The 27289-nt window shown below is 44.9% G+C and overlaps 1 protein-coding gene across 2 annotated transcripts; it reads left to right on the plus strand.

The window, feature by feature from the left end:
* Window positions 1–1891: 1891 nt before the first annotated feature.
* On the plus strand, window positions 1892–24454 carry rasgrf1 (Ras protein specific guanine nucleotide releasing factor 1; the record flags this gene model as incomplete). Of its 2 annotated transcripts, none has more annotated exons than XM_084452499.1 (27): window positions 1892–2167; window positions 5687–5793; window positions 6125–6272; window positions 7871–7963; window positions 8084–8337; window positions 9076–9155; window positions 9470–9663; window positions 10230–10339; window positions 10583–10701; window positions 11216–11376; window positions 12476–12569; window positions 13517–13659; window positions 13760–13842; window positions 14014–14262; window positions 15819–16192; window positions 16354–16473; window positions 17764–17934; window positions 18650–18756; window positions 19636–19748; window positions 19852–19912; window positions 20088–20191; window positions 20340–20424; window positions 20541–20738; window positions 23155–23234; window positions 23322–23439; window positions 23524–23592; window positions 24329–24454. In XM_084452499.1, 27 exons carry the CDS (start codon window positions 1892–1894, stop codon window positions 24419–24421), a joined length of 3804 nt encoding a protein of 1267 aa, XP_084308625.1. In that variant the 3' UTR covers window positions 24422–24454. The 2 variants fall into 2 exon arrangements, with proteins under 2 accessions (XP_084308625.1, XP_084308626.1); XM_084452500.1 differs by having other exon boundaries at window positions 12506–12569.
* Window positions 24455–27289: the final 2835 nt, after the last annotated feature.

Genomic DNA, 27289 nt, shown 5'->3' on the forward strand with positions numbered 1-27289 from the left:
CAGCGAGCCTGCTGCACCTTCCCACTCACCCTTGGCCTCTCTCTGTACAGATCTTCAATAATGACGTGTGCGTTATGATTTATGTCCAGTGCTGCACGTAGCATTCTGGTGTAGTATCCGTCCAGCGACCTCCGCAGGGAGAGGCTCAGGGTCCAGCACTCACAGCCATACAGGAAAATGACCTCCATGGTGTCGTTGAAGAAGTGGAGCTTAGTTTCACGGGGGAGGTTGGATTTCCACATGTTGCTTGTGCCGTTGCTCATGCCGTTTAGCTTTATGCCAGTCCAAACTCCGTGTTCCTGTGACCTTCCCATGTTGTGATATGGTCATTTTTTGACCTGAGCAAAAAGTCAAAAAAATGAATGACGGTGAATGGCCAGCCGTGATTGGGCGGCCCATGGACCCGCCGCATGATTCAGATCTGTTCCAAAATGTAATGGGTTCAAAGTTGACCAATATTACACCCCTTCACTGAGTTGCATGAAAATTGGTCTGGTAGTTTTTGTGTAATCCTGGTCCAAAAAATGAATGAAGGTGATTGGCCGGCCCAACCCAAAATTCAATGGGTTCTAGGCTGGACCATGCTACACCCCTCCACCAAGTTTTGTGAAAATCGGTCTGGTAATTTTTGCGTAATCCTGCTAATGGACAGACATACAGTACGGACAGACGTACAAACACGCCACTGAAAACATTACCTCACCTTGCGACGCTGGTGCTGGGGCGGAGGTAATAGAAGTAATCTTTGTTTATTTTTTGTTTGCTTATTTTATTTAAAAGAAGGGACAATGCACATTAATCAACATATCAATGTAACTGTACCAGAGTTAGCTAGTAGACCAAAGCTAATATTCATCTGCAGGTCAACAATCTGAAGACATGCGTACTGACAGTGTGTGAGGGAGTGAAAAATCACCCATCTTCTGTATGTAGCAAACAGTTTGGACGTGAATATATGTTGTTGATGAAATTGTAAACTTCTTAAAATTGTGTTCTGGCAACTTAGAGTTGGCCATGTTGATAGTTGATGGATTGCTATATCTACATGTTCACGCGCAGATCTAAAAAGCTGGTGGAGAAGCTTGAGGAGAGACATGAGGAGAATATAGCAGGTAGCAGGCATTTCAGACACGGTCATAGTGCATTTATTTTGGTGTCCTGGGACTAGGCTACTGCCTCTTGTGATTGCAACATAGAACTGCAGGTCAACAACAGGATGGAGGGAAAGAGGGAAGGAGGGAGGGAGGGAGTGACAACCAGACTATCTATGGTGCGCTGGCTTACAGCCACGCACAAAAATAAGAAGGGTGTAACACTAAGAATTTCACACTTTTCATCCTGCGAGAAACAAGTTGTCACAAAAAAGAGGTAACTGTTTAATACTTTTTCTGGTGTGGGATAATTGCATCTATCATACCTGAGAACAGAAAGCCAAAGGGAGTCTTTGGGCTATTCGTAGTTGTTGTGATTCGCTGTCCGAGGTCCTGAAATGTGCCATCTTCTCAAGGACGCCACGTGACTTAATTTCACTGCCTGCCTAGCTCAGCACGAAGCTAGCTGGTTTTTCTGGAGATTTAGCGCTAGGGGAGGACAAACCAACTCGCAGACACTTCATCCCCTTCTACTAGGAGCAGCCTGAACTGGGAGTCGTCTTTATATTCTTCTCTTCTTTTTTTATCAAGGATTATTGACTTTGAAACCTCAGCATAAGCATATCTTCAATTTTTAGAACGATGTATTCGTTTTGTTATGCTCTTTTTTACTTCATGCGAACACGGTAAATGCGTTGGCAGAGCGGGCTACCGGTGGTCCGCGAAAGTGCTCCTTTAGGACGGGGTATAGGAGGATGTAAGGACCAGCTACCCTTTTCAACCAAAGTCTCCTTATCAAAATGCAGAAAGGAATACGACTTAACGATGGCCATGTTACCTACCTGGGTCTTTTGGCAAAGAAGGATGGTACGAGGCGAGGCTGTTTGAGCAAAAAGAGCTCAGACAATACAAAATGGCATACAAAGTGGTTTGCTTTATTACAGAATATGCTGTTTTATTTTGAGAGCGAGTCGAGCTCGCGACCCTCGGGATTGTACCTGTTGGAGGGGTGCCTGTGTGACAGGGCGCCCTCACCAAAACCCTCACTATCAGCTAAGGAGTGTTTAGAAAAGCAGGTAGGAATAACACACACACACACAAAGTTCCTCCCGTTGTTTAGGCTGAACAATTTTTTGGAAGTCTGTAAGCATTGTGAAGGTGAGACCATGCTGCACTTGCTTAATGCTTAAAGTGCAGGCTGTCAATTCAGAGCAAGGGAATATGGGAGTTTTTCGTTCTTTGTATTTCAATCCATAGACGTGTTCCCTTTACGTTTGTCCCATTTCTCCTTTTTTCTACTGTAGTCCATGACTCCAAATCCATTGGAATTGTCACACATGTAGGGCTTTCTACGTAGCCTACAGTATGACATGTTATGTAATCTTGCATTGAATTAATCATTCCATTATCAACACCTAATTTAATTCTTAAAGCTCTATGCCTTCGATTAGGGCTATGCTATGATGCATTTTGCTGTAGATAGCCTCATAGCTTTGATAGAGCACGCTATTTAGGTTTCTAATGAGGTATTATCTCAGATGTTTAAAGAAGACCAGTAATGCACTGAACAGATTGTTTAAGTTTTTTTTTTTTTTTTTAATCAAATCGATCAATTTCTGTAAATTTGTCACACTGAGCTAATTAGCTAATAGTTATTATAGAAGACTTTGGATTGTCTTACTGTAGTATGAAATATTATGCGCAAAATAGAACTATTGTATCACAGAGTCGCCATCTTGTGGGAAATTGAGGTAAGTACGGTTTGACGTATTGATTTAACTCGCACTGATATTAATAGCATCCCATCTTGGCAACTGAGTCTGCAGCAAACAGTTAAGTTCATAGCCAACATAAAACCATTACATAATAAAAATCACAGTTTTGGATTGTTTTATCATGCTCCCAAATTATGGATGTGGAGCGTGACTTCATCCCTTGTAGAAAACATTGGGATGAGGTCAAAAAGTAGCCGACAATGATGCTGTGTATGCTGTCTAAATAAAGGCTTTTTATCTGTCTCTATCTATAGCCAGGAATGAACTGAACTGAGCTATTTGAAAATGCCCTGTCAGTCGGTAACTAACTGGGTTGATATGTCCTTATTACAAAAACAAGGCTTTAGGCTATGTGGTTGCTTTCCATTGGTGAGGATTAGGCTTCGATGAGCTCTGGCAATGGTCTATTGCTCCAAAATCTTTGAACCTTTTTTATTGTATTTTCATTTTCTACTGTTAAACTGTGTAGTTATGCTGTAATTACTCTTTACCAGTATTGGCACTGATTGGTTTGTTGCGATTAGACAGGGGAGGCAGAGATTGATTCTCAGCTCATTGTTTTCCACACTCCCTCCTTGTCTGTGAATGGCTGCAGGCCAAAGTGAGTCTGGGCTCTTCCTGTGAGCAGCTGCCCCTGTGCTGACAAAGCAGTACGCTTCAGACTGCTCAATGTCTTGCACTACTAGTTTCACACCACAGAGAATGAAAAAATGCTCATATCAGAAACATGCAAAATTGTTGTGTTTTCTTTCATGAATTACATGCATATACTTCTTATCCTGTGCCAAATGACTGTTGGATTGTAATATATCGTACTTGAACTAGTTCTCTGATGGCCTTAGAGATTAGCTGTTGTACTCTTACTGTAAGCTTCTCAGGTAGTGAAAGTGCCAGCCTCACCCATCTCTCTGTTCAGCAGAGTAGGACACAGACAGAGGATAAAACACTGGCCCATTATTTATGGACAGCACTCCTGCATGTTTTGCAGAGTGCTTGCTGAAAGCAAACTACACGTAACACCATTCACTCTAAAACATTTCAACTACTTTCAGCAAGCTCACAGAAAATGTCAAAAAGAAAACCCCTTTTTCTAGCTTAAAAATGATAATGGGGTTTAGCTCATGGTTCCTATGGCAACCCCTATTAGCATGTAAAAGAGTGGTGTGTGGATCGGGCTCAGCGACCGTGGAGAAGCGCTTTGTGTTGCACCGCCCCTGTTAATGCGAGCAACCAGCTATCTTGAGCACCGGCCGACCTCGGAGGGGTCAGAGGTCGTCTTTAGAAACCCCAGCCTTTGCTCCTCGGGGGGTTGGTGCATCTCGTACCGTTTTAGAGGCTCAGTCAGAAGTGAGGGATGGATTAATGTTATTTCTCATCCCACTCAGAGTTAGCTGAGCGAGTGTGTGACACTGTGTGTGTGTGTGTGTGTGTGTGTGTGTGTGTGTGTGTGTGTGTGTGTGTGTGTGTGTGTGTGTGTGTGTGTGCGGGGGTGGGGGGGGGGGGGGTTAATAAAGCAGCCTACATTTTTTTTTTCTCATTACAAGTAGGCTAAATCTGTGCCATACATCCTGCTGAATTCTTCCTGTTGGTTCTATTTCTTAGCAGATAATTCATTAAAAAGCACTAATTTCACAGAAAGCATAGATTTTTGATGTTCCATGCTTTCCTGCTCTTGTTTAAGGATAGAGGACTTTGCTATAACCAAGACCACTTCATCTGCCTTAGCTTTGTGGTATTCACATAAGGCCTTTTACAAAGAATGTATACTGTAGTGATCTGTCCTCTTAATAAGTGTGGCAAACATGCACTGGGTTGATCTTATGCATCTTAGGTTTCATAAGCTCAGGATATAGGGATTGTAGCGTGTTAAGAAGTAAATGAATCAGTTGAAAGTGTCAGAGTGCATGACTCAGCTGTAAATATGGTGTGAAACAGACAATTAAATATCTCTAGATATTAAACATCTCTTTACTTTTCTTGCTCTAAAAAAGAGATCGAAGGACAACGTCATAAAAAATACATGATTAGGCTGCCAGGATAGTGGATGCACCTTTGAAGGAACTCTGTCGCCAAATAGAAGCTCTGAAGCTTCTTTTGAGGACATTTTGATCCTTGTTGACTATGCTTGGATATGCTGTATCAGCTGCCATTTTACAAGGAGGCATGTACCAAATTCTGCAACTAAAAACGGGCTAGATTAATTGATCATGGTAAATAGCTGTTCCCAGTGAACTTTAAACGAACGCGGTTGGGGGAATTCAGCCCAGAGAAGGCCCTGGCATGCTTATCTAAAATGGAGTGAGACAAGAAGCGCAAAGAGCCTTTCCGTTCGCACTGAGTGGAGTTGCTAGGTAACAGGTAGCGCACAGTTATGTAATTGTCCGTGCCTCCAGCCCGCCTGTCTTCTGGCTTGGCCTCGTGGGAACCGAAGCCGTCCTCGGCAGAGGAGGCTTCCCTCAGCATGTCTCATCGATCATTTGAGTGGGTGAGAAAGATGTGGGTTTCCCAATCCCTCGGTGGTTCGCTCGAACTCACACCGCCTTTGGTTCGAACTCGCCCCCCTTGTCTTTAGTGAGAGAGAGGAGCTACCGTACCAGCTCGCTGCGCATGTCTAGGCGGTTTCAGAGGATTTCTGTGCATCGATGTGCCAAATGTAGCCTACCCACATTTCATATCCCTGTGGTCAAAACACGGACTCTCATTTAAACCACGGATTCAAATATTGTCTTAAATAAACATGATGAATGATAACTATGATGATCAAGTGTGGCTTTGCTCATGTGTCTAATGTCTCACCCTGGTTCTTTCTGTGTGTTTCAGTACTATTTCACTGTCAATTTCACCCATGAGAACCAGAAAGCCCTGGAGCTGCGCACAGAGGATGTCAAAGATTGTGATGAATGGGTGGTTGCAATAACGCATGCCAGGTAACAGGCCGTCAGGGAGCAGAGCTTTAAAACCACCCATACTTGAGTTATTACAGTGTGATTTTAATACAGATATATTGACTGATTAAGGTCTTGGTTCTGCTCATTGAAGTAAAACGTACGTCACTGGTTTCAAATGAACACATGGGTCGTTGTCGATCTGAACAATTGAACAAGTTTGTGTGATGCACTGGTGTAGTTCCTACACACACTCACTGCTTTTGACACGCTCTCCTCCAACATTTCATATATGTTGTCAAATAATGTTTCACAGACACGTGCCCATGACGAGTGTGTGTGTGTGTGTGTGTGTGTGTGTGTGTGTCCACAGCTACAGGAACATGGCCACCGAGCATGAGACGCTCACGCAGAAGTATCTCCATCTACTCCAAATTGTGGAGACAGAGAAAACAGTTGCTAAGCAACTTCGACAACAGATAGAGGATGGGGAAATAGAGATTGAACGGCTGAAATCAGAGGTTATATTAACGTTGATTCATTTTGCTTCACTGTGGATTGGCTTGTGTTGAATCTAGGGCAACAACAGTATTGTAGTTGTGTAACAGCTTGTGTAACGGTAACCCTACTGTGTCTATTGTGACTTAGGTGTACATAATGTCTAGGACTTAGAAATTGTGTCTGTATTTCATTATCTTACTTATACCAAAATAGAGTATAACAGGAAAAAAGGGAGCACCATTCTGTCACAAATAGATATCTGCAGGCCCACCGGATCCTATATCTGCAGGCCCACCTCTATAGATTCACACGGCAGTTCAATGACCACCCAGAAGTGGGGTACAACTAGTGCACAGTGCCCGTAGGAATGGTGTGGTACAGTATATTGAACCATCGATCGATCTATCTATCAAATATCAGTGATTAAAACTCTTCGGGGCTGCACAGCCCCCAAAACTGAAGAAACACAACTCTGTTTCAACAACTACACAATCAACTATTGATCTGACTGTACGTAAGATGTAGCTTCAAGATTTATGCTCAGTCCCCACGGAGCCGTCGTGGTCTATCGATCGATCAGTTGATCTATGTGTCTATCTATCTTAAACAGACATTTTCAGTGGCATTTTCTGGTCAGAGACGGCAGGGGAGTTGGCGGTTCGGTGCACACCCCTGTCCAAACGCTGTGTCTCTAGCGTCCCCACACTGAACCGTATGGTATTGCTGCGTTCGTTACGTTGAGACCTTTCTGCCAGTCCAAACCGCATGGTTGCTAGCTTTAGCTAACCGGCTAGCAATATTTTCTTTACAAGGTGAGTGACATTTGAATAATATGCAGTTGGTTGATGGCGATAACCATTAAATATGTCAACAGGGACACAACAAACATGCAGAAAAGTTTATTCAATCACAAAAAAAGCAAACACAGCTTATGTCGGAGGTGGACAAAAGTGCAGAAACTCCATTAATTAAGACGCGTTGTCCCCTTCTTGTCCCCCACTTCCGGGCGGTCATTGAACTGCCGTGTGTATCTGTACCTGCAGGCCCACCTCAGTATCTGCACTCTGCCACTCTCCACTCTGCCTCTCCTCTCAGAAACACTCCCTCCCATACAGCTATGTTCCCCGCTGTATTCTTCACATCAAATAGTCATTTCACTTTAATGTGCAAATGTGAGGCTTGAAATGAAACGGTGCACTGAATATGCATGAATAGGGCTTTATTGCACATATTGGCTCCCTCCCTCCTTCTGACGTGTATGATAATAAACTCTTTCAGTCTATGCGAAGTAAACAGAGACACTTAACTTCAGACAGTTCTAGGGAGCTCCCAGCTCTTTTGTGCAACAGCTTTATCTATTTACAATGTACAGGACAAGTACAGACATTGTGAATTTGCCCTTATAACCAGTGTAAATCAGATATGATTCAGAGCTATCGGCCAAGTGAACAGTGTTAGTATTGCCACCGCCACATGTCTCTGCTGGCAGCTCAACAGGCTCTAATCCTGTTTGACTCAGCCACTTGGTTAGCATGCTGGGAAGTGAGGAGAAAGCTTGCAGACATGCTGGAGAGTGTGTGAGAATGACTGGTCCGTGGTGTGGATGTGTCCCTGGCAGATTTCCGGGCTGCTCAAAGACAACGAGAAGATCCAGTCCAGCCCTACAGCAGCACCAAGAGAAGACGACTCTGAAATTCAGAAGATCAAAAAAGTAAAACCTTGTACTACAAAAAAAAAAAGTGATCATTCTGTTTTCAAAAAAGGACTACATTCTCTCTAAAATGTATTAGCAACCCATGGTCGTCCGTGATAATTCCCATGGCCCCTCTAGGTGCAGAGCTTCCTGCGAGGGTGGATCTGCAGGAGGAAGTGGAAGACCATCATCCAGGACTACATCCGCTCGCCGCACGCCGAGAGCATGAGGAAGAGGAACCAGGTGGTCTTCAGCATGCTGGAGGCCGAGGCCGAGTACGTACAGCAGCTCCACATCCTGGTCAACAACTTCCTGCGGCCGCTCCGCATGGCCGCCAGCTCCAAGAAGCCGTCCATCACCCACGACGACGTCAGCAGCATCTTCCTCAACAGGTGTGTTGCCGTCAAAATCCCCAAGCTGAGCTGCAGGGTCACTGCAGTCTCTCATGAGGAGAAGAGGGCTTGGATCAGGATTACCTTCTCAGTCAATTTCAATGTCATTTTCTTTCTATAGCACCATTCATACAAATCAGTGTAGCACAAAGTGCTTTACATAAAAGAGATGATTAAAAACATACATAATGTAAACACAATGAGAACACAAAGAAACAATTAAATCAAAAGAAAAAAATAGAGAATACAAATTAAGAACAAAGATAAGATATTAAAGGGGTAGTGTGCTATTTTGGACATTTAGCCCTATTTGTGGTCTGTCTACCATGAAACATAGAGACCATAACTTCACTGATCGTTCCAGTATTGAGCTAGCTGCAGTTTTTATGCAGACTCTCGCTGGGCTGCAATGGAAGTCAATGGGGCATACGAAAATGCGTTGGAAAAACTATGATAAAGTGGTTTTCCAAGATGGGAAGCACAGGATGTAATCTTACCAGTCTCAGTATGCTCTCCTGTGAAATGTATACCTTTATGCACCATGCACTAGGTGTAGTGTGCCCCTTGTCAGTGTACTGTATAGTGTGCACTGTATACTAGGTGTAGTATGAGCCTTCTCAGTGTATGCTGTAGTATGCACCAAGCCAATACTGTAACAAATGCATGTTCGCATCATGTTAAATAGTGAAATAATCCTCTCCACTCGAAATTATTCAATTTTCTTCTTCTTTTTTGCAGTGAAACTATCATGTTTCTACATCAGATTTTCTACCAAGGGTTGAAAGCGAGACTAGCCAGCTGGCCAACGTTAGTTCTGGGTAACCATCTTTTTTTTTCATACTGTATTTATGAATAAGATCATGCTTTTCCCCAGTTGTTCACAGTTTCATTTTTTAAGATGTCAACAAACTGTCCTCTCATTAGACTATATGAATCTATTATCTACAAACTGTCCTCTCACTAGACTATATGAATCTATATCTACAAACTGACCTCTTACTGTAGTCTATATGTATCTATATCTATAAACTGACCTTTCACTAGACTATACTGTATGTATCTACAGTATATCTACACCTCTCACTAGATTATCTGTATCTACAGTATATATCTTCGCTCCTTCGCTCCACAGCGGACCTGTTTGACATCCTGCTGCCCATGCTCAACATCTACCAGGAGTTTGTGCGCAACCACCAGTACAGCCTGCAGATCCTGGCCCACTGCAAGCAGAACCGGGACTTTGACAAGCTCCTGAAGCAGTATGAGGCCAAGCCCGACTGTGAGGAGAGGACGCTGGAGACCTTCCTCACCTACCCCATGTTCCAGGTGAGAGCACATTTGACTGTATAGCTTCGCCTCTCATTCGCTGGTCAGTCATGTAGCTCAAACAGCCCAGCGTAGGCAGGAGAGGCTCCTTCACTGACCACCAGCAACACAGCAGCCATTTATCTCACATTGTTGTTGTTGTTTTTGTTTTTGCTCAGAATATCCCTGTAGTGTTTTCCATAACCACACGAAGTGATTGTTTGTGAAGCTCAGGGTTTCATAATGGCTCTTTTCTGTCAAGGCATGCAGTTTTAGCACAGTGGGTTCCATTGGGGCCTACTTTGGGCTCTGCTGTGTTGGTTATACATTTTTGCTGATGACTGTAGATGTTTAGAACTCCCCGTTGATCTGCCTCCATGTGTGTGTGTGTGTGTGTGTGTGTGTGCGCGCGTGCGTGCGTGTGTGTGCGTGCGTGCGCGCGAGCATGCTTGCCCATGTTTGCGGGCGTCTTTGTACTGTATATTCTGCGTGTGTTTCTGTGAACACTTGCAAGCTTGTTTGTACTGTATGTACTGTAACGTACTGTATTTGACTCGCCTGTCTCCTCTCGTTGCCTGTGACTCAAGATCCCCCGCTACATTCTGACTCTCCACGAGCTTCTGGCTCACACGCCCCATGAACATGTGGAGAGGAACAGCCTGGACTACGCCAAGTCCAAACTGGAGGAGCTGTCCAGGTACGTCAGCTCTACCACGTTACTATTGACGCAGCGCACATCTCTGGTGAACCATGATACTGTGGAGAGTGGAGCGTAACAGGGGGATGTATTCTATAACACAGTGCTTTAAACCTATTTCTGTCTATTTCTAGACGTTTATCTGCCTATTCGTTTTGCAGCAGAAAACATTTCACAGTGAAAAACATTATGATGCATTACTTTCTCATTGACATTTCCGACCAAACGTTTTCTCCCCGTTAGGATAATGCATGATGAGGTCAGTGAGACGGAGAACATCAGGAAGAACTTGGCTATCGAGCGCATGATAGTCGAGGGCTGCGAGATCCTGCTCGACACCAGCCAGACGTTTGTGAGACAAGGTGAGCCCCCCGCACCGCCCCCAACCTCGGAGAGGCTCTCTGCGAAGCCGCCGCAGGTTCCAGCTAAAGACAGGATCATGGTGGATTTATCGCCTCTCACTGGTCAGACTCCAGATCTTAGTGTTTCCACAACTTCAAAACCTCCACAGTGTCTCTCTGAAGCACCGCCAGTGAAAGACTCAAAGGGTAGGGCCATATAATCCTGTCTGCCTCTAAAGAACAGCATGTACTGAAAATGGGCAGTCGTTTATTTCCAAGTGTAATTAGATTCTTGCGAGGCGATGTGATGATGAGCCAGGGATTGTAAATGTCACCCATCCCCAACGGGCTTTCATGGACGTATAAAGAATTGTAAAAAAAAGAAAAAGAAAAAAGAAAAAGGAAATGGCTTAATCTTATGTATCTCCTTCACTCAGTGCATACCTGTCCAAGACCTGATCTTTGTCACTGACTCCCTCTCCTCACTCTCTCTCTCCCTCCCTGTCTCTGCCCCTCCCTCTCTCCCCGCTCGCAGGGTCTCTTATCCAGGTGCCGATGAGTGAGAAGGGCAAGATCACCCGTGGGCGGCTGGGCTCTCTGTCTCTGAAGAAGGAGGGGGAGAGGCAGTGCTTCCTGTTCTCCAAGCATTTAATCATCTGCACCAGAGGCTCCGGGGGGAAGCTGCATCTCACCAAGGTAGACCTGACTAACCCTGACCTTGACTCTGACTCTGACCCTAATCCTACCCCATCCCATCCCCTAACCCTGACCCTAACCCTAAACCCACCCCTAGACCAAGGGGGAAGCTGCATCTCACCAAGGTAGACTGGCCCTAACCCTGACTGATTGATTGATTGATTGATTGATTGATTGATTGATTGATTGATTGATTGATTGATTGATTGATTGATTGATTGATTGATTGATTGATTGATTGATTGATTGATTGATTGATTGATTGATTGATTGATTTTTTGAATAATAAAATACATATGTATAGTGCTTTCCCAGTTGGGCAACAATACACCATTAAAACCATTCTGATGAGGATTAAAAACATAATAAAGTCTGGTGACTTATTTCCATTGTGGTCCTCTTCAGACACGCAAGATGTGCAACATGTACATTTTGGGTGCAAAAAACAGCCAAGACATTGTGCAAAGAATATTCATCCTGAGTGAGACATCATCATTTTACACTTCGCTAACATTTTTAACTACAAAAAATGACACACTACAAGGAAGACCAAACCTATGTCCTACGTAGATAGCCCCTTACACAAGGATGTCTTAAAGCTGGATAGCCCTGTGGCCATTTTTATCTTGGTGGGCAGATCGTTCCATAATCCTGCAGCTGAGTAGAGGAATGTGACCTGACCATAATGGCTGATCTTAAATCTGTAGTAGATAATATTTGTCCTGCTCTCTCTGTTGGAGAAATTATGATTATTTCTGATGCAATTAAAATAATTTCGGAAGTATTTGGGAACCTCCCCGAAGACTATCTTGTACACAAGGCTGAGGTTCAGCAGAGAAACTCTTTGTTGTACCCTGAGCCATCCTAGACTCTTGAGCTTAACCCTGACCCAAAGCCTAACGCTAACCCTAGACCCGAGCTGCTAAGGCGGCAATAGAGCTGCTTCTGTCAACACTTAACAATTTTTTTTTTGATCGTTTTACTTTACTTATGCTCCCTAAATCTGTTATTATGAGATAGATAATTTGATACACTATATGATTTAAGTGACACTGTTATTGTTATAGTACACCATTCTGTTAGAGTACAGTTCCTGTCCATACTAAGGCGTACCGTATGCTCCTCTCAGAATGGAGTGGTCTCTCTGATCGACTGCACTCTAATGGAGGACCCCGAGGGAGCAGACGAGGAGTGTGAGTACCGAGGTATTCTGTAATACAACAGTAGGTCACTCATTAACATGTATGGTGCACTGTATTATGTATGACTACTAGGGATGCACGATATGCATTTTTTCCAACCGATACATTTGTTGATATTTGCCTGCTTCTCATGGCCGATAACCAATATATAAACCAATATAATTTCACATATTTGGGGGTTTTAAAAGTTGATAACCTGTAGTTATACACTTGTAAGAAAGGCTTTGTAGTGAGCAAAGATGGATGATTTAATATCCCATAGTTATTGTAATGTTTATGGTTCATACATATAGTAGGCATTAGGCCTATACTGTAGCAATGGTTAGACCAGCAGAGGGTGCTCTATCAACAACCAGAGTTAGAGTGGGTCAAAGTACTAAGTTTCAGTTATGACTTCTGATCTAACTAAATCTAACTGACATCACTATGGAAACATAATAAAGAGAAGAGAAAACTGAAATGTGCATTTATTTTAAAAATCAGTAGACAGTGGTGCTTATAGCCACAATCTGTTGTGTTTGTTGCACACAGCGTTCGGGCTTTGGAATGTCGGCGCTGTATATCGGCTAAATTTAATAAAACCGATATTTAAATAAGAACATTCATTTCTCAATATCGGCCCGGTATATATCGCCGCCGATAATATCGTGCATCCCTAAAACAATATTCATATTGTAGCGCAATTTTCTTGAAATGCAATCCAGCTCTCATTTGTGTGTGTGTGTGTGTGTGTGTGTGTATGTGTGTGTGTGTGTGTGTGTGTGTGTGTGTGTTTGTATATCTGTGTATGTCTTTGTTTGTATGTGTACATGATTGTGTGCTTGCTTGCTTGCGTGTGTGTGTGTGAGTGAGTGTGTGTGTGTGTGTGTGTGTGTGTGTGTGTGTGTGTGTGTGCGTGTGCGTGTGCGTGCGTGCGAGGTTGGGTGTTTCCCTCATAGCCAAGTCAGAAAAGAGTGGTCAAGACATGGAGCATCTGGACTTCAAGGTGGTGGTGGAGCCCAAAGACAGCCAGTCCTTCACCGTTATCCTGGTGGCCTCTTCACGGCAGGAGAAATCTGCCTGGACCAGCGACATCAGCCAGGTACATCTGTCCGGAACGTATCACGCCGTCCAGTAGGCCCGGGTGTCTGCAGACAAAAACACGTTCTCTCCAACCCGCTCTGTCTCCGTCTCTCACACAGTGCATAGACAACATCCGCTGCAATGGGCTGATGATGAACGCCTTTGAGGAGAACTCTAAAGTATCCGTACCACAGATGATCAAGTAAGTATGGTGTGTGTGTGTGTGTGTGTGTGTGTGTGTGTGTGTGTGTGTGTGTGTGTGTGTGTGTGTGTGTGTGTGTACGTGCGCGCGTTCGCATACTCTTCTGTGCGTGGACCCTCTCAACGAGTGTGTTCCTTCCCCCACGCCACGTCGCGTGCGTCCGGCGCGCAGGTCGGACACCAGCCTCTACTGCGACGATGTGGACATCCGCTTCAGCAAGATGATGAACTCGTGCAAGGTGCTGCAGATCCGCTACGCCAGCGTGGAGCGCCTGCTGGAGCGGCTGACCGACCTGCGCTTCCTCTCCATCGACTTCCTCAACACCTTCCTGCACTCCTACCGCGTGTTCACCACCGCCGACGTGGTGCTGGACAAACTCATCACCATCTACAAGAAGCCCATCAGCGCCATCCCCGCCCGGTGAGCCCACCTGACCTCGAACGACGACATTGCCCGGTCTCACTGATCTCTCTCTCTCTCTTGATGTCGTGGAAAAGCTGTTCATGAGAAACGAGTAGGCCAATTCTCAAATGCATAGTGTGCTGTAGTTTTACTTGCGACCACTGCAGAGGGTGACGGTAAAGTTGTCAGTCAGAAGTCTCCCAGAAAAAGTAGCGTTCAAGACAGTGCAGCTCTGTCTTATACTGTTAAAGGGATACACTCCTTAATGATCCGTTTGCCAATGTAACCATAGTATGTAATATATCTCATCACAACAGCTTGAAGAGACAGGGTTAACCGACTTCACCCATAGATGTTCTTATCCATCACAGGATGATGTTATCACTCAATCAAACCCAAATCTTCTGCTGTGTCTGCTACTGTATGATTGGTCCTTGTTGGAGCCTCTGATCTGCTACCATTGTTAGTAGGCTACTCACAAAGATGTTGGTACAAATAACAGTAGGCTATATCAATCAGAGCAAGTTAAAATTCTACCACATTAACCAAATCTAGTTTGGGCTCATCTTATATTGCTGTGCTTTTTGCATGGTTGTGTTCACCTCACAGATAGCTAAGGATGGAGCTAGTGACTGTGAGGCTGGATGCTAAGCTAGTGACTCTGAGGCTGGATGCTAAGATAATGACTCTGATGCTGGATGCTAAGATAGTGACTCTGAGGCTGGATGCTAAGCTAGTGACTGTGAGGCTGGATGCTAAGCTAGTGATTGTGAGGCTGGATGCCAAGCTAGTGACTGTGAGGCTGGATGCTAAGTGCCCCTGACAGCCCTCGCAACCTTTATCCTGCTGCTGGCTGGTTCTCTTCTGCCTACTGCTAGCTGTACAGCTCTGTGTTCACAGCCCCTAGCATTAACCCTTTATCATGGACTGTGTGTGTGTGTGCGTGTGTGCGTGTGTGTGTGTGTGTGTGTGTGTGCGCATGCGTGTGTGCGTGCGTAAGTGTGTATGTGTGCGTAAGTGTGTGTGCGAATGTGTGAAAGACAGAAGGTGAGCAGAGTGTGTGTGTGTGCGTGTGTGTGTGTGTGTGTGTGTGTGTTCATCTGGAGGAGGTAGTGATTGGGTCCAGACTACCTCAGAACATCTCGGCAGGGATCTGTCGCTGTCACCTTAGCAACGGGGGCGTCAGTGCTGCAGGGTCCTCCCCTCCGCTCGTCTGCGGAGGATAGGATGAAATATTGATGGCGCGTGACATATCACTGTGGACCAAACCACCAGAGCCACCCCCACCCCCCCACCACTACCACCTCCAGACAGAGAGAGCCCTCTGAGGCTCAGATCGGGGAAGTCCCCATCCCCATGCCCTGCAGCATGCTCTCCTATGGAGCCGGTCATGTCTCCCATGAGCCACCTCGCTAGGGCTGCTAGTGTCGGCGGCACTGAGTGGGAGAGGTTTTCTGCCACACTATAGTCACATCATACTCAAGACAGGACAGGGCTACAAAAGTGATGCGTTGCTTTACCATTGTCGCTGCCGACCACTTAATAGAAAATGCGCTGTTGGTCTTCTGGTGCAGATCTCTGGAGTTGTTCTTCGCCAGCAGTCAGAACAACAAGCTCCTCTACGGCGAGCCCCCCAAGTCCCCCAGGGCCAGTCGCAAGTTCTCCTCGCCGCCGCCGCTCGCCATCGCCAAGACCTCATCAGCGTCTCCCAACCGCCGGCGCAAGCTCTCCCTCAACATCCCCATCATCACGGGGGGCAAGGCCCTGGACCTGGCCGCGCTCAGCTGCTCCCCCAATGGCTATGCAAGCATGTACTCCGTGTCCCCCTTCAGTAAGACCACCATGGACATCAACAAGCTCTACGTCTCCAGCCCAGTCGCCGGCAAGATCCCGGACGAGGGGGAGGGCAAGGTGGACAGGGCGGAGGAGACCGCCGCCTGCAAACAAGGTGCAGTATGGGAGCTATACTGGATCCTGCACTACCGCAGGGAATGTGGTAAAACAGTTTAATTTTGATACCGTTGACCAAGCACTGACAAAGACAATCCCAGTGGTTTCTCTTTGTGACGGAAGACTCATCACAGATGTGTTAACTGACCTCTGTTGTAGATCTGTGCGTACGGGAGGAGAACGACAATGACCAAAACCAGAGCGACGACGCAGACCCAGAAATGTCTCCGGTCAAGTCACCAAGCACCCCCAAAAACATCAAGTGCAAAAACTCCTCAGGTACATTGTGTCCCAGACAGCAGAGTGGTGTCATTGTGGCTCAGGGTGGTGATAGCCAGGCACCTGCTGGAACACATGCTGGCCTGCCACCTGGATCAATTTACTGATCCAAAATGACATATTTATTAATGACACTACTCTTGACACCACTGTTAATTTTCGTTCCAAGGATGATTCAGTGTATATCACCTGTATACAGTAGGTTATATGTTTCGACAGCAACTCCATTTGTATTCACTTGATAATGTGTCATTACTTTGACAATATTTTGGCCGAAAAGTGGTCATTTTATGTCAGATGCCCTCAACAGTATCTGTTTAGAAGTGCGTGTGAATTAGAGGATGGCTGTGAACGTTCTGGGGAAGCCAAAGCAAGGGTGTGAGTAGGTGTTAGGAAAACTTGTTCCATAGCAACTACAGTGTGAGCGCGATTTCCCCAGTGACAGATCTGAGCAGCTTTACTTCAGAGTGATCTATATTGTTCCCCGATTCCCAGTACGGGTTCCATAATGTCATATTGTACACTGTAAATTGATAATTCCCATTATTAGATAATAGTCTGACAAAAATCCCATGCCATTTTTGTTTGTTATTTGCTTATTTGTCCAAGTCTTGTCTTTAGGTTGTCTTCATATACAGGCAGTAGAGAATAACTTGATGTCCCTGTTATGCTGATATTGCTGACTATATTTAGCCACAACCATCTCGAATATCAAAGCCTTGTGTAACGTCCTAATATTCCACTGGGAGAGAGTTATAATCTTTATTCTGCTGCCCCCTAATGGAAGCAGTGGAGAATGACTGTGTGTACTACGAATTGCACTGACAAACAGGTTTATATAATTTCAGGGATAAACCTTTGCAGTGATAGCTTTACACGTAGCATGTGGAAAGCTGCTGGTAATATAATATCACAAAAAGATTTTAAATGTCCCTATGATGTCTGTGAACGGGGTAGATCTACTGCATTCTCCTGCTCTCAGTGGAATCGTTGGGGGCCATTAAAGCGCATTTTAACTTACAGTACTGACATTTCCATGGGTCCTTTTCAAAGGCTGTCTGGCTGCAGCAATAACGTCAGCACAAGTACTGTGTTACACATTTGCACAAAGCTACTTCCCTTTTTATCTAGGGTGTGTTTTGGCACTTCCTTCTTCCTTTCAAACTGGAATGCCCCAGTATGGATCCCGTGACATGGCACTAGTGTAACTCTCTCTCTCTCTCTCTCTCTCTCTCTATCTCTCTCTCTCTCTCTCTGACTCTGGCTCTCTCTATGGCCGTCTTCTTATAGAGTTCTCCCTGTTCTCATACAATAATGGCATGGTGATGTCATCCCACCGAGAGCTAGACAACACCCGCAGCGCCCTGTCCGCCGCCTCTGCCTTCGCCATCGCCACCGCGGGAGCCAATGAGGGCACGCCTACCAAGGAGAAGTACAGACGCACGTCCCTGGCCAGTACAGGTACAGCACAGGAACATGCAACCACCCTGGCCAGTACAGGTACAACACAGGAACATGCAACCACCCTGGCCAGTACAGGTACAGCACAGGAACATGCAACCACCCTGGCCAGTACAGGTCCAACACAGGAACATGCAACCACCCTGGCCAGTACAGGTCCAACACAGGAACATACAACCACCCTGGCCAGTACAGGTACAGCACAGGAACATGCAACCACCCTGGCCAGTACAGGTACAACACAGGAACATGCAACCACCCTGGCCAGTACAGGTACAGCACAGGAACATGCAACCACCCTGGCCAGTACAGGTACAACACAGGAACATGCAACCACCCTGGCCAGTACAGGTACAACACAGGAACATGCAACCACCCTGGCCAGTACAGGTACAACACAGGAACATGCAACCACCCTGGCCAGTACAGGTACAACACAGGAACATGCAACCATTCACCTTTAGCACACTGACTCCTACGTCTGGATTCCCACACACAGATTATGCCCTGTCCTATGATAAAAACATGAGAATTGAGATTCTTTATTTAGTCCAGATTAGGGTTAATCTGTTGAAGCCCAAATTCAGAATACCACTCAAAAATGTTAATGCAGCAAGAGCTCAAGTACTAATGCAGTAGGACAAACCATCAATTCTGTCTTCAAATAATTTAATAAGTAATATGTTCTGTGTTTTGATTGCTACATTTTCTGCAGGGTTCCCAACAGACCAGAGAAACGGGGACAAGGAGTTTGTCATCCGAAGAGCCGCGACCAACAGAGTCCTGAATGTCCTGAGGCATTGGGTGTCGAAACATTCGCAGGCAAGATACAATCTAACATCCACACAGATACATGTACACACTGTACTCCTTTGCAGAATGCATCATCTGGACTGGTGAGTAATGTGCAGCAGCTATGGTAACAATTGTCCTCAATGAAATAATCATTTTGATGAGACTCATGCAGACAGTACTTTTTTTAAGGATGTTGTGGGTCTTTTTAAGGATGTTGTGGGTCTTTTTAAGGATGTTGTGGGTGATATCTTAAAATAGAGTTGCAACAAGCCCCAGAATCTTATTTTGCAGCTTTCCCCTATGTGTCTGGATACTCTGCCAATTTCATACTTGTATCACTATTTATGCCATTATAGTGCCTTAATATTTGCATTTACATAATTTCGCCAGGACCATGTACTCTATGTACTAGTGACTAGTCTACCAGTCCTCTATGTATAGTGACTAGTCTACCAGTCCTCTATGTGTAGTGACTAGTCTACCAGTCCTCTACTCTATGTAATCATCATTTTGATGAGACTATTGTCAGGCGGACAGTACTTTTTTGTGTCTTTTTGAGGATGTTGTGGGCGATATCTTAAAATAGAGTGGCAGCACCCCCAGAATCGCATTTTCCTACTTTCCCTTATGTGTCATACTTGTATGACTATTTATACAATTGTAGTACCTTCATATTTTGATTTACATAATTTTGCCAGGAACATGTCCCCAAAAAATTTTTTTTTGGGCCCCCAGAGACCAAATGGGGCCAAGTTGGGGGTGCTCATTATCAGCTTGTGATGGCCCAGGTATAGGCTAACAAAAAATAACAGTGAAAAAAAGGTAGCTGAAAACATCCTGAGGGCTGGTCCTGGCTCCCAGCCTAATTCATGTCATTGGTGTATGTACACACATTTTTACCTCTAGGACTTTGAGAGTAACAATGAGCTGAGGTCGAAGGTCATCGCCTTTCTGGAGGAGGTGATGCATGACCCTGAGCTGCTGACCCAGGAGAGGAAAGCTGCAGCAAACATCATCAGGTACAGTAGCATAGCAATAGCAAGTGAACACATTACAACTAAAGACAACACTATAAATAGACCTGCAGTACAGTAGCTGACAATGTGATGGACTGCCTGACAGGACACTAACGCAAGAGGACCCAGGTGATAATCAGATCAGCCTTGAGGAGGTGACCCAGCTGGTGAGTGGGACATCTGGCCGTATTTACAGTGCTACACTATTGCTATTGATACTGTACTTAGTACTTACCCTGAACCCAAACTAATTTGAATGTGTCTAAAAAAAAGTTGTTTGCATATCGTACGTTACACTAGAGAAATGTTGGCAGTTACATAATGGGTTGTTTTGCGTGTCAGGCGCAAGTAGGCAAAGCGGAGCCATTTGAGAGCCACTCTGCCCTGGAGATTGCCGAGCAGCTCACCCTGCTGGACCACATGGTGTTCAAGGTCATCCCATATGAGTGAGTCACACCACACCACACAGTTACCTACTGTACACTCTCCCAAAATACTGTTCCAGAATACATATACTGTAGACATACAGTAGAAATTTGGAGAGAGACACTGTCTATTGTGTGCCTATGCTAATCTTAAAACTTGGTCTTCCAGAGAGTTCTTTGGTCAAGGCTGGATGAAGAATGATAAAAATGAGAAGACGCCATACATAATGAAAACAACCAAGCACTTCAACGATGTAGGTACCAAGGGACAACCGTCATCTCCTAGCAACATCCAACCACGGTGGGTGTGTCATGCTACTACAGTATATTCCCTAGATCTCACAACCCCCCCCCCCCCCCCCCGTGACAGGTCAGTAACCTGATCGCCACGGAAATCCTGCGGTGTGAAGACGTGAACACGCGGGTGGTGGTGATGGAGAAGTGGGTGGCGGTGGCCGACATCTGCCGCTGTCTCCACAACTACAACGCCGTGCTGGAGATCACCTCCTCTCTCAACCGTAGCTCGGTGTTCCGCCTCAAAAAGACCTGGCTCAAGGTGTCCAAGCAGGTGGGCCTACACACATATAAGACATTACGCTTGCCCCGGACTGTATGACCCTGTTTAGACTTGGTTTTAGAATGCGTTTTGGATGATCAGATTCAGAGTGGACAGCGCTGAATACAAGTGTAAACAGCCACCAAAACGTATTGTGAAACGTTTCCTCAAACCACTTGCAGGTGGTCTGGAACGCATTTGACCACATATCTTTAGTAGTCTAAACCCTGATGCGTCCTGATGCGTTGAAAAAGACTCCTTCTGATGACACGTCATCTCGGGCAAGACACTGAACCCCAAATTGCTCCCAATGAGCAGGCTAGTGCCTTGCATGGCAGCTGCTGCCATTGGTGTGTGAATGTGTGTGTGAATGGGTGAATGACAGGCCTTCATTGTAAAGCGCTCACTATATAAGTGCAGTCCATTTACCATTATAACAGGAAAACACGTCAGCAATGCAGGATTTTTTTCTCTTTTTTCGCCTTATCCTGCACTCCTTTTCAAGTGGCAAATGGCTTGGCAGTTGGAATTTCATTTTCATTTCATATACTTCATTGTCCCCATGGGAAAATTTGTTGTAGACTCCACTGGTCCTGCAGGTCACAAGACAGACATCGCAATCATCCTCAACACATGAATTTAAGTAGACAAGAAATAGCAATGGCAGCATATTGCACAACCCTCAGCTGACATATTGCACAACCCTCAGCTGACATATTGCACAACCCTCAGTCAAGTAAAATAAAACAGTCAATGCAATCAATATAGTGTTGATTCAGTCAGAAACCAATAAGGAAACAGTCAATACAATAATCCAATAAATGGTACAGAAATGTCATTGTCAGTGCTCTACACTGTCACTGTACTATACCTGTTACATACCAAACTACATGTGTGCATTGAGAGTCCTGAGAGACATAGGAATAAAATAATTTTTGAAGCGGTTTAGCCTGCTCCGGGGAGCTCTGAATGTTCTGCTGGAGGGCAGCAGCTGGAACTCAGAGGGGAGAATGTGGGCCGGATCGGGGATCCAAGGAGCTGGGATTCAAACCACTGACCCTTCGATCATTGAACGACCCGCTCTACCAACTGAGCTACAGCCGCCCCCGGGTGATGGATTCATCATGGATGACCACAGGCCTCAAATCATCAACTGCTTCAGGGTTGAACACCATCTCTTCTGTTTTCTTCACGTTTAGCACAAGATGGTTAAAGTCACACCACCAAACATATTTTTTGATTTCAGAGTGATAAGCCGCTGGACTACCATCTTTGTGCAGTAAGCCCAGGATGGCTGTATCATCGGAAAATGTAATGATGTAGTTATCGGAGTGGACTCTTGTGCAATCATTTGTATATAATGTGAAGAGCACAGGGGAGCTGACACACCCCTGGGGGGCACCAGTGCATGTCAACCTGAACTCAGACAGAGCATTGTTGACTTTAACCTGCTGAGTACGGTTTGTTAAGAAAGACAAAAAACATTTAAAAATGAAGGGATTAACATTCATATGTTTCAGTTTCTCAATCAACAAGTGTGGCTGCAGTGTGTTAAATGCATAACCGGGCATAAGCTTTGGGGTCTTCCAGGTGTTTAGTGACCAGATGAGTGATGCTGTTGATCGCATCATCTGTGCCACGCCCCTGCTTATATGCAAACTGAAATGGTATTGGTAATGGTAAATATTTGATGTTAGAGCAACAGGACGAAAATCATTATTTTCCTTTGGACAGGATTTTGTGACAGGTGTTATAGTTGATTTCTTCCAGATGATGGGGGGAGTGTGCTGGTCCACAGATTTTTGGAAGATGGGGCACAATGCAGGTGTCGGCTCCTCTGTACAGGTTTTAAGGAGGAATGTGGAGTTGACGCCTGGCCCTGTGGCTTTCTTAGCACAACTGCTTAAAGAGTGTTTGGACCTCATAAGGATCGATCAGCACTCTGGCATCCTGGGCAGTAACATATACTGACTGTAAACCATCATTACACTCAGGGGAGAAGTCATGGGTTTCAAATCTCAGGAAGAAGTCATTTAATTAATTTGCTTTTTGCAGATCATCAGGAGTGCTAAGGCATTTTTTTGGAATAGTCCTACTATGTTCATTAGTTCTTCAAACATCTTCGGTTGCTTTCGTGTGCACTTTTTTTCAATCTGTTCGAAGTCTAACCGACTGATTATTGATTTGTTTACATGGAACAGCTGTGCGACACGCACGCAGGCAGGAGTGAGTGAGTTACTATGGTTACTATGAACACAAGTGGTCAGCTGGACACATTTGGAGACGCATGGTAGACAGGTGTAAATGATGATGTGTCCTGCTGTCCACTTTGAATCTGATCATCCAAAACACATTCTAAAACCAAGTCTAAACGGGGTCTAAAAGTACCCACAACAATCTGATGCAGTGTTACAATTCATTCCCGCAGACTAAGACCGTCATCGACAAGCTACAGAAGTTGGTTTCATCAGAGGGGAGGTTCAAGAACCTGAGGGAGGCTCTGAAGAAGTAGGTGTTTTAAAGTGGCCAACATTTGATGACACAAATGCATTGAAGTGATGGACGCTGACTGTCTCTGTGCATTTCCCCCGCCAGCTGTGACCCTCCCTGCGTACCGTACCTGGGGATGTACCTCACTGACCTGGCCTTCATAGAGGAGGGCACGCCCAATTACACTGAGGAGAACTTGGTCAACTTTTCTAAGATGAGGATGGTAAGCTGTCTCTGCAGTTAAGTACATTAATTACACAGTAATACTGTACGATAATAAGTTAAGAGAGTGATACTCTCTCTACAGATTTCCCATATCATCAGAGAAATAAGGCAGTTTCAGCAAACGGCATACAAGATTGATCATCAGCCAAAGGTAAACATTTGAATGTTGGGTGAACTTCCCCTACCATTCTCTGTGTATCTGCCTCTGCATTATAATGCTCCTCGAAGATTGATTATTTACCACACGGCAATCACACACCAACATACACGCACTTGAGGGAGCGGCGACACACAACACACAAACACATGCATTTTTCAGCGGTTGCCGGTGGAATTTGTCCTCTGCATTTCACCCATCCAGGCTGTCCTTCTCCAGGGGCAGCCAGGAACAGTGGGCAGCCATCGTTCATGGACCAAGTCCAGGTGCTCAGTCCAAGTCCTGGTCAGGGACAGGACTGAAGAGCGTCTGTTCTTCTGAATGCTTTTATATTGGGGTTCTATGTGGAGGGAACCCGAGTGAGCACGGGGAGAACATGCAAACTCCACACAGAAAGGCCTGGCTGGGAGTTAGCCCATGTGGGAATCGAACCCAGGACCTTCTTGCTGTGAGGTGACAGTTAAACGTAGGGCCACCGTGCCACCGTGCCACCAACACATTATTTGTTTGTTGGCATCATGTTACTTTAAAGGACTGAAATGTTGAAATTGCTGCAACATTTCGGTCCTTGGACCTCGTAAGTATTTGGATGCCAACACACAAACAATGTACAGTAGATGCAGTTAAACAGAATGGTAGAGGAAGTTCTTTGTAATCCTGAATGCTAAAAAACTATTTATAGTGAGTTGTTGAGGGGAATTGCTCAAAGTGTCTGTCTGTCCTTGTCTAGGCAGCACAGTATTTGCTGGATAACAGCTCGGTTCTGGATGAAGAAAGCTTGTATGAAGCTTCTCTACGAATTGAGCCCAAAGTGCCCAACTGATGGGAATCACGGTCTCCCAAAGTCAACTCCTTGTCTACACTCTATATCAATACAGTATACATCATGTACAGTAAATATAGAACTTGAATTGGTTTATATATTTTTTTCACTTATTTGTATCAGTTTCAGTGGTTACTGAGAAAGTTTATTGTATTGATTAATTTATTTGTCTCGTATTGTTAGAATATTTCATTTACCTTTTGTGTAATTTTGCGTTCTTTGTGATGAATGATATTGATCTGCATTTTTGAATACTGTGAACTTTTCACCCTATAAGCACACGTGCAGACAGATTCAAACTGTGCGTAACAGATTGTTCTCCTTCCTAAAATAGATTTATTGTCTTTATCTGCAACTTATGTGGCATTGTAAAAATGGAATGATATCAAACCAGGTAAAAGATGATTGACAATTACTATTTCAACCCAAAATCGATACGGCAACATGAGTGTTCCTTTAATTGTTGTAAGTCAAACCTACCACAGCTTAGCAAACGGCACCATTTTTTTTCTTTCTTTTTTTTCTACCAAGACCTACGTTGTGTCCCACAAGTGAAGTTACTGGCTTCCACATAATAAAATACTTTGTAGATACTGTACTGTATGTTTGTTTTTATTATGTCAGACATTGTGATGAGCATTTAAACTACAAACCAGCTGTTTACAAACCAGTAATTAAGGACACACTTTGTTTGAATAAGCTCTCGTCATTAATGTAATCTAATGGGCCAGTAATACTATATTTGTGCTACAGGGGGACTTCCAGTTTGACAGAGGTTAGGGGGGATGGTTTAACATAATTTGCTGCTATTCTCGGAGCATGCCATGGTAATGATTACAATTTTTATTTAAACCACATGTTCTTTTTTGGCTTTGATTTGATTCAAAGTAGATTTAGTACACACTAAATAAAACACAACAGTTGTATTTTCAGGCTTAGTGATATAGGTTGTTCTGCAATTATGTAATCAAAAGACAATCTATGTCCTTTTTGCTGCTACATTGACTGGGATGTGATAGTATATCACTCTTTCCAAAATAGCTGTGAATTGAAAGGATATGAAATAATGTCTGATAAATTAAGATAGGTCTTGTCGCCTGGACACATCAGTTCCAATGCTTTCAATGCTTATCCATCACATAGGAGAGGTACACAGGTTTCCCATGTGGAGTGGAGGTGAGACTCCGCCCCCTTGGGACAGAATGGGTCAAGGGCAGTGCAGAGCCCTCTGGGCAAACTCCATGCACCCACCAGACCACTCGGGCTGAGTTGTAGGGTCCGTAGCATGGATAGTGGCATGGTGGTGAGACTCTGCCCCTTCAGGTCAGAGCGGTTCGGGTGTAGTGCAGTTACTTCCAGGAAATCTCCATACACCCACTGGTGAAAACCATGTGTCTCTAGCCCGCTCAGGGGCTGAGTAGTGGAGTTCATGGCATGGATAGTGGTGTGGTGGCGAGACTCCGCCCACTTGGGTCAGAGCTGATTGTGCGCAGTACAGTGACCTCTTGGCAATCTCCATGCACCCACTGGCGAAGACCATGGGTCTCTAGCCCACTCACCCAGGCGAGACTCCGCCCCCTCGGGTCAGAGCTGGTCATGGACAGTGTACCTCTGTCCGGGCCACCCACCTGCCCCCACCAGTGAAGACCCTGTGTCTCTAGCCCACTCAAGGGCTGTGTTGTGGGGTCCGTGGCATGGTGGCGAGACTCTGCCCCCTCGCGTCATATTGGGTCGGGGGCTGTGGAACCCTCTCTGGGCTACCCACCTGCCCCCACCGGTGAAGACAAGTGTGTCTCTAGCCCTCTCAGGGGCTGAGTTGTGGGGTGCATGGCGGCGAGACTCCGCCCCCTCGGGTCAGAGCCAGTCGGGGACAGTGTAGCCCACTGATCAGTAGTCATAACTAGACCACCGAGGATCTGGAAAATGTGTGGTGTCATAGTGTTTTTGTTTTGATGTTCTGGGACCACTGCCTCTTGTGGTAGCAACATAGAACTGCAGGTTCTGGGACCATTGCCTCTTGTGGTAGAAACATAGAACTGCAGGTTCTGGGACCACTGCCTCTTGTGGTAGCAACATAGAACTGCAGGTCAACAACACTACGGAGGAAGCCAGGGAAGAAGCCAGGGAGGGAGTGACAACCGGACATTTGCTATCATTGGTGCGCTGGCTTACAGCCACGCACAAAAGGTAAAACGTTTTGCGGTGGAAAGCCCCAAAAAGAAAGTTGAGTAGAGTTGAGTATATACTTTGTAGTGCGATGGAAATGGGGCATTAATATAAAGGAGATTCTCTTCATAAGAACATGGGAAACTAATTTCTAAGCTGCTGTCAATTCACGTTGCTGATATGTGCTGTAGCCTATAGCTACATTACATACAGTACATGCAGCCCTGCATATTTTTTAATGTGGAACAGTGTGCACCTTGGTAATTGAAACCGTTATTTAGAAGTAGTGGATAACTTCAATGTGTATTGCATATACAATCCTGTCTATAGTAATTTTCATAACAGAAATATTGTAACATATGCTTATTCTTATTGAATTTTGTAGGTAGACAGCTCTCTCAAAAAGTATAAATGTTACAGCTTAGATATTGACACAGTAGGAATCCTGGAACAGGCTGAACATGTGTATGTATAATATGTCCATAGCGTAAAAACTGTAGCCGTGGTGACAAGTTAGAAGATGGGTATGAATTATAAATTAGCAACAAAAAAGTTAAAGGAGTAGTAAAGGGAAAATGCATGTTTAGCCCTGTTTTAAGGTTAGCTACTTATGATCATATACAATGGTTCAGATCAAAACGTTGACAAAACTAGCACTTTTGAGAAAGTCTGATAATTGCTCTACCACCGTTTTGGTCATAC

This window comes from Borostomias antarcticus (assembly GCF_949987555.1).
Source record: "Borostomias antarcticus genome assembly, chromosome: 18".
NCBI lineage: Eukaryota > Metazoa > Chordata > Actinopteri > Stomiiformes > Stomiidae > Borostomias > Borostomias antarcticus.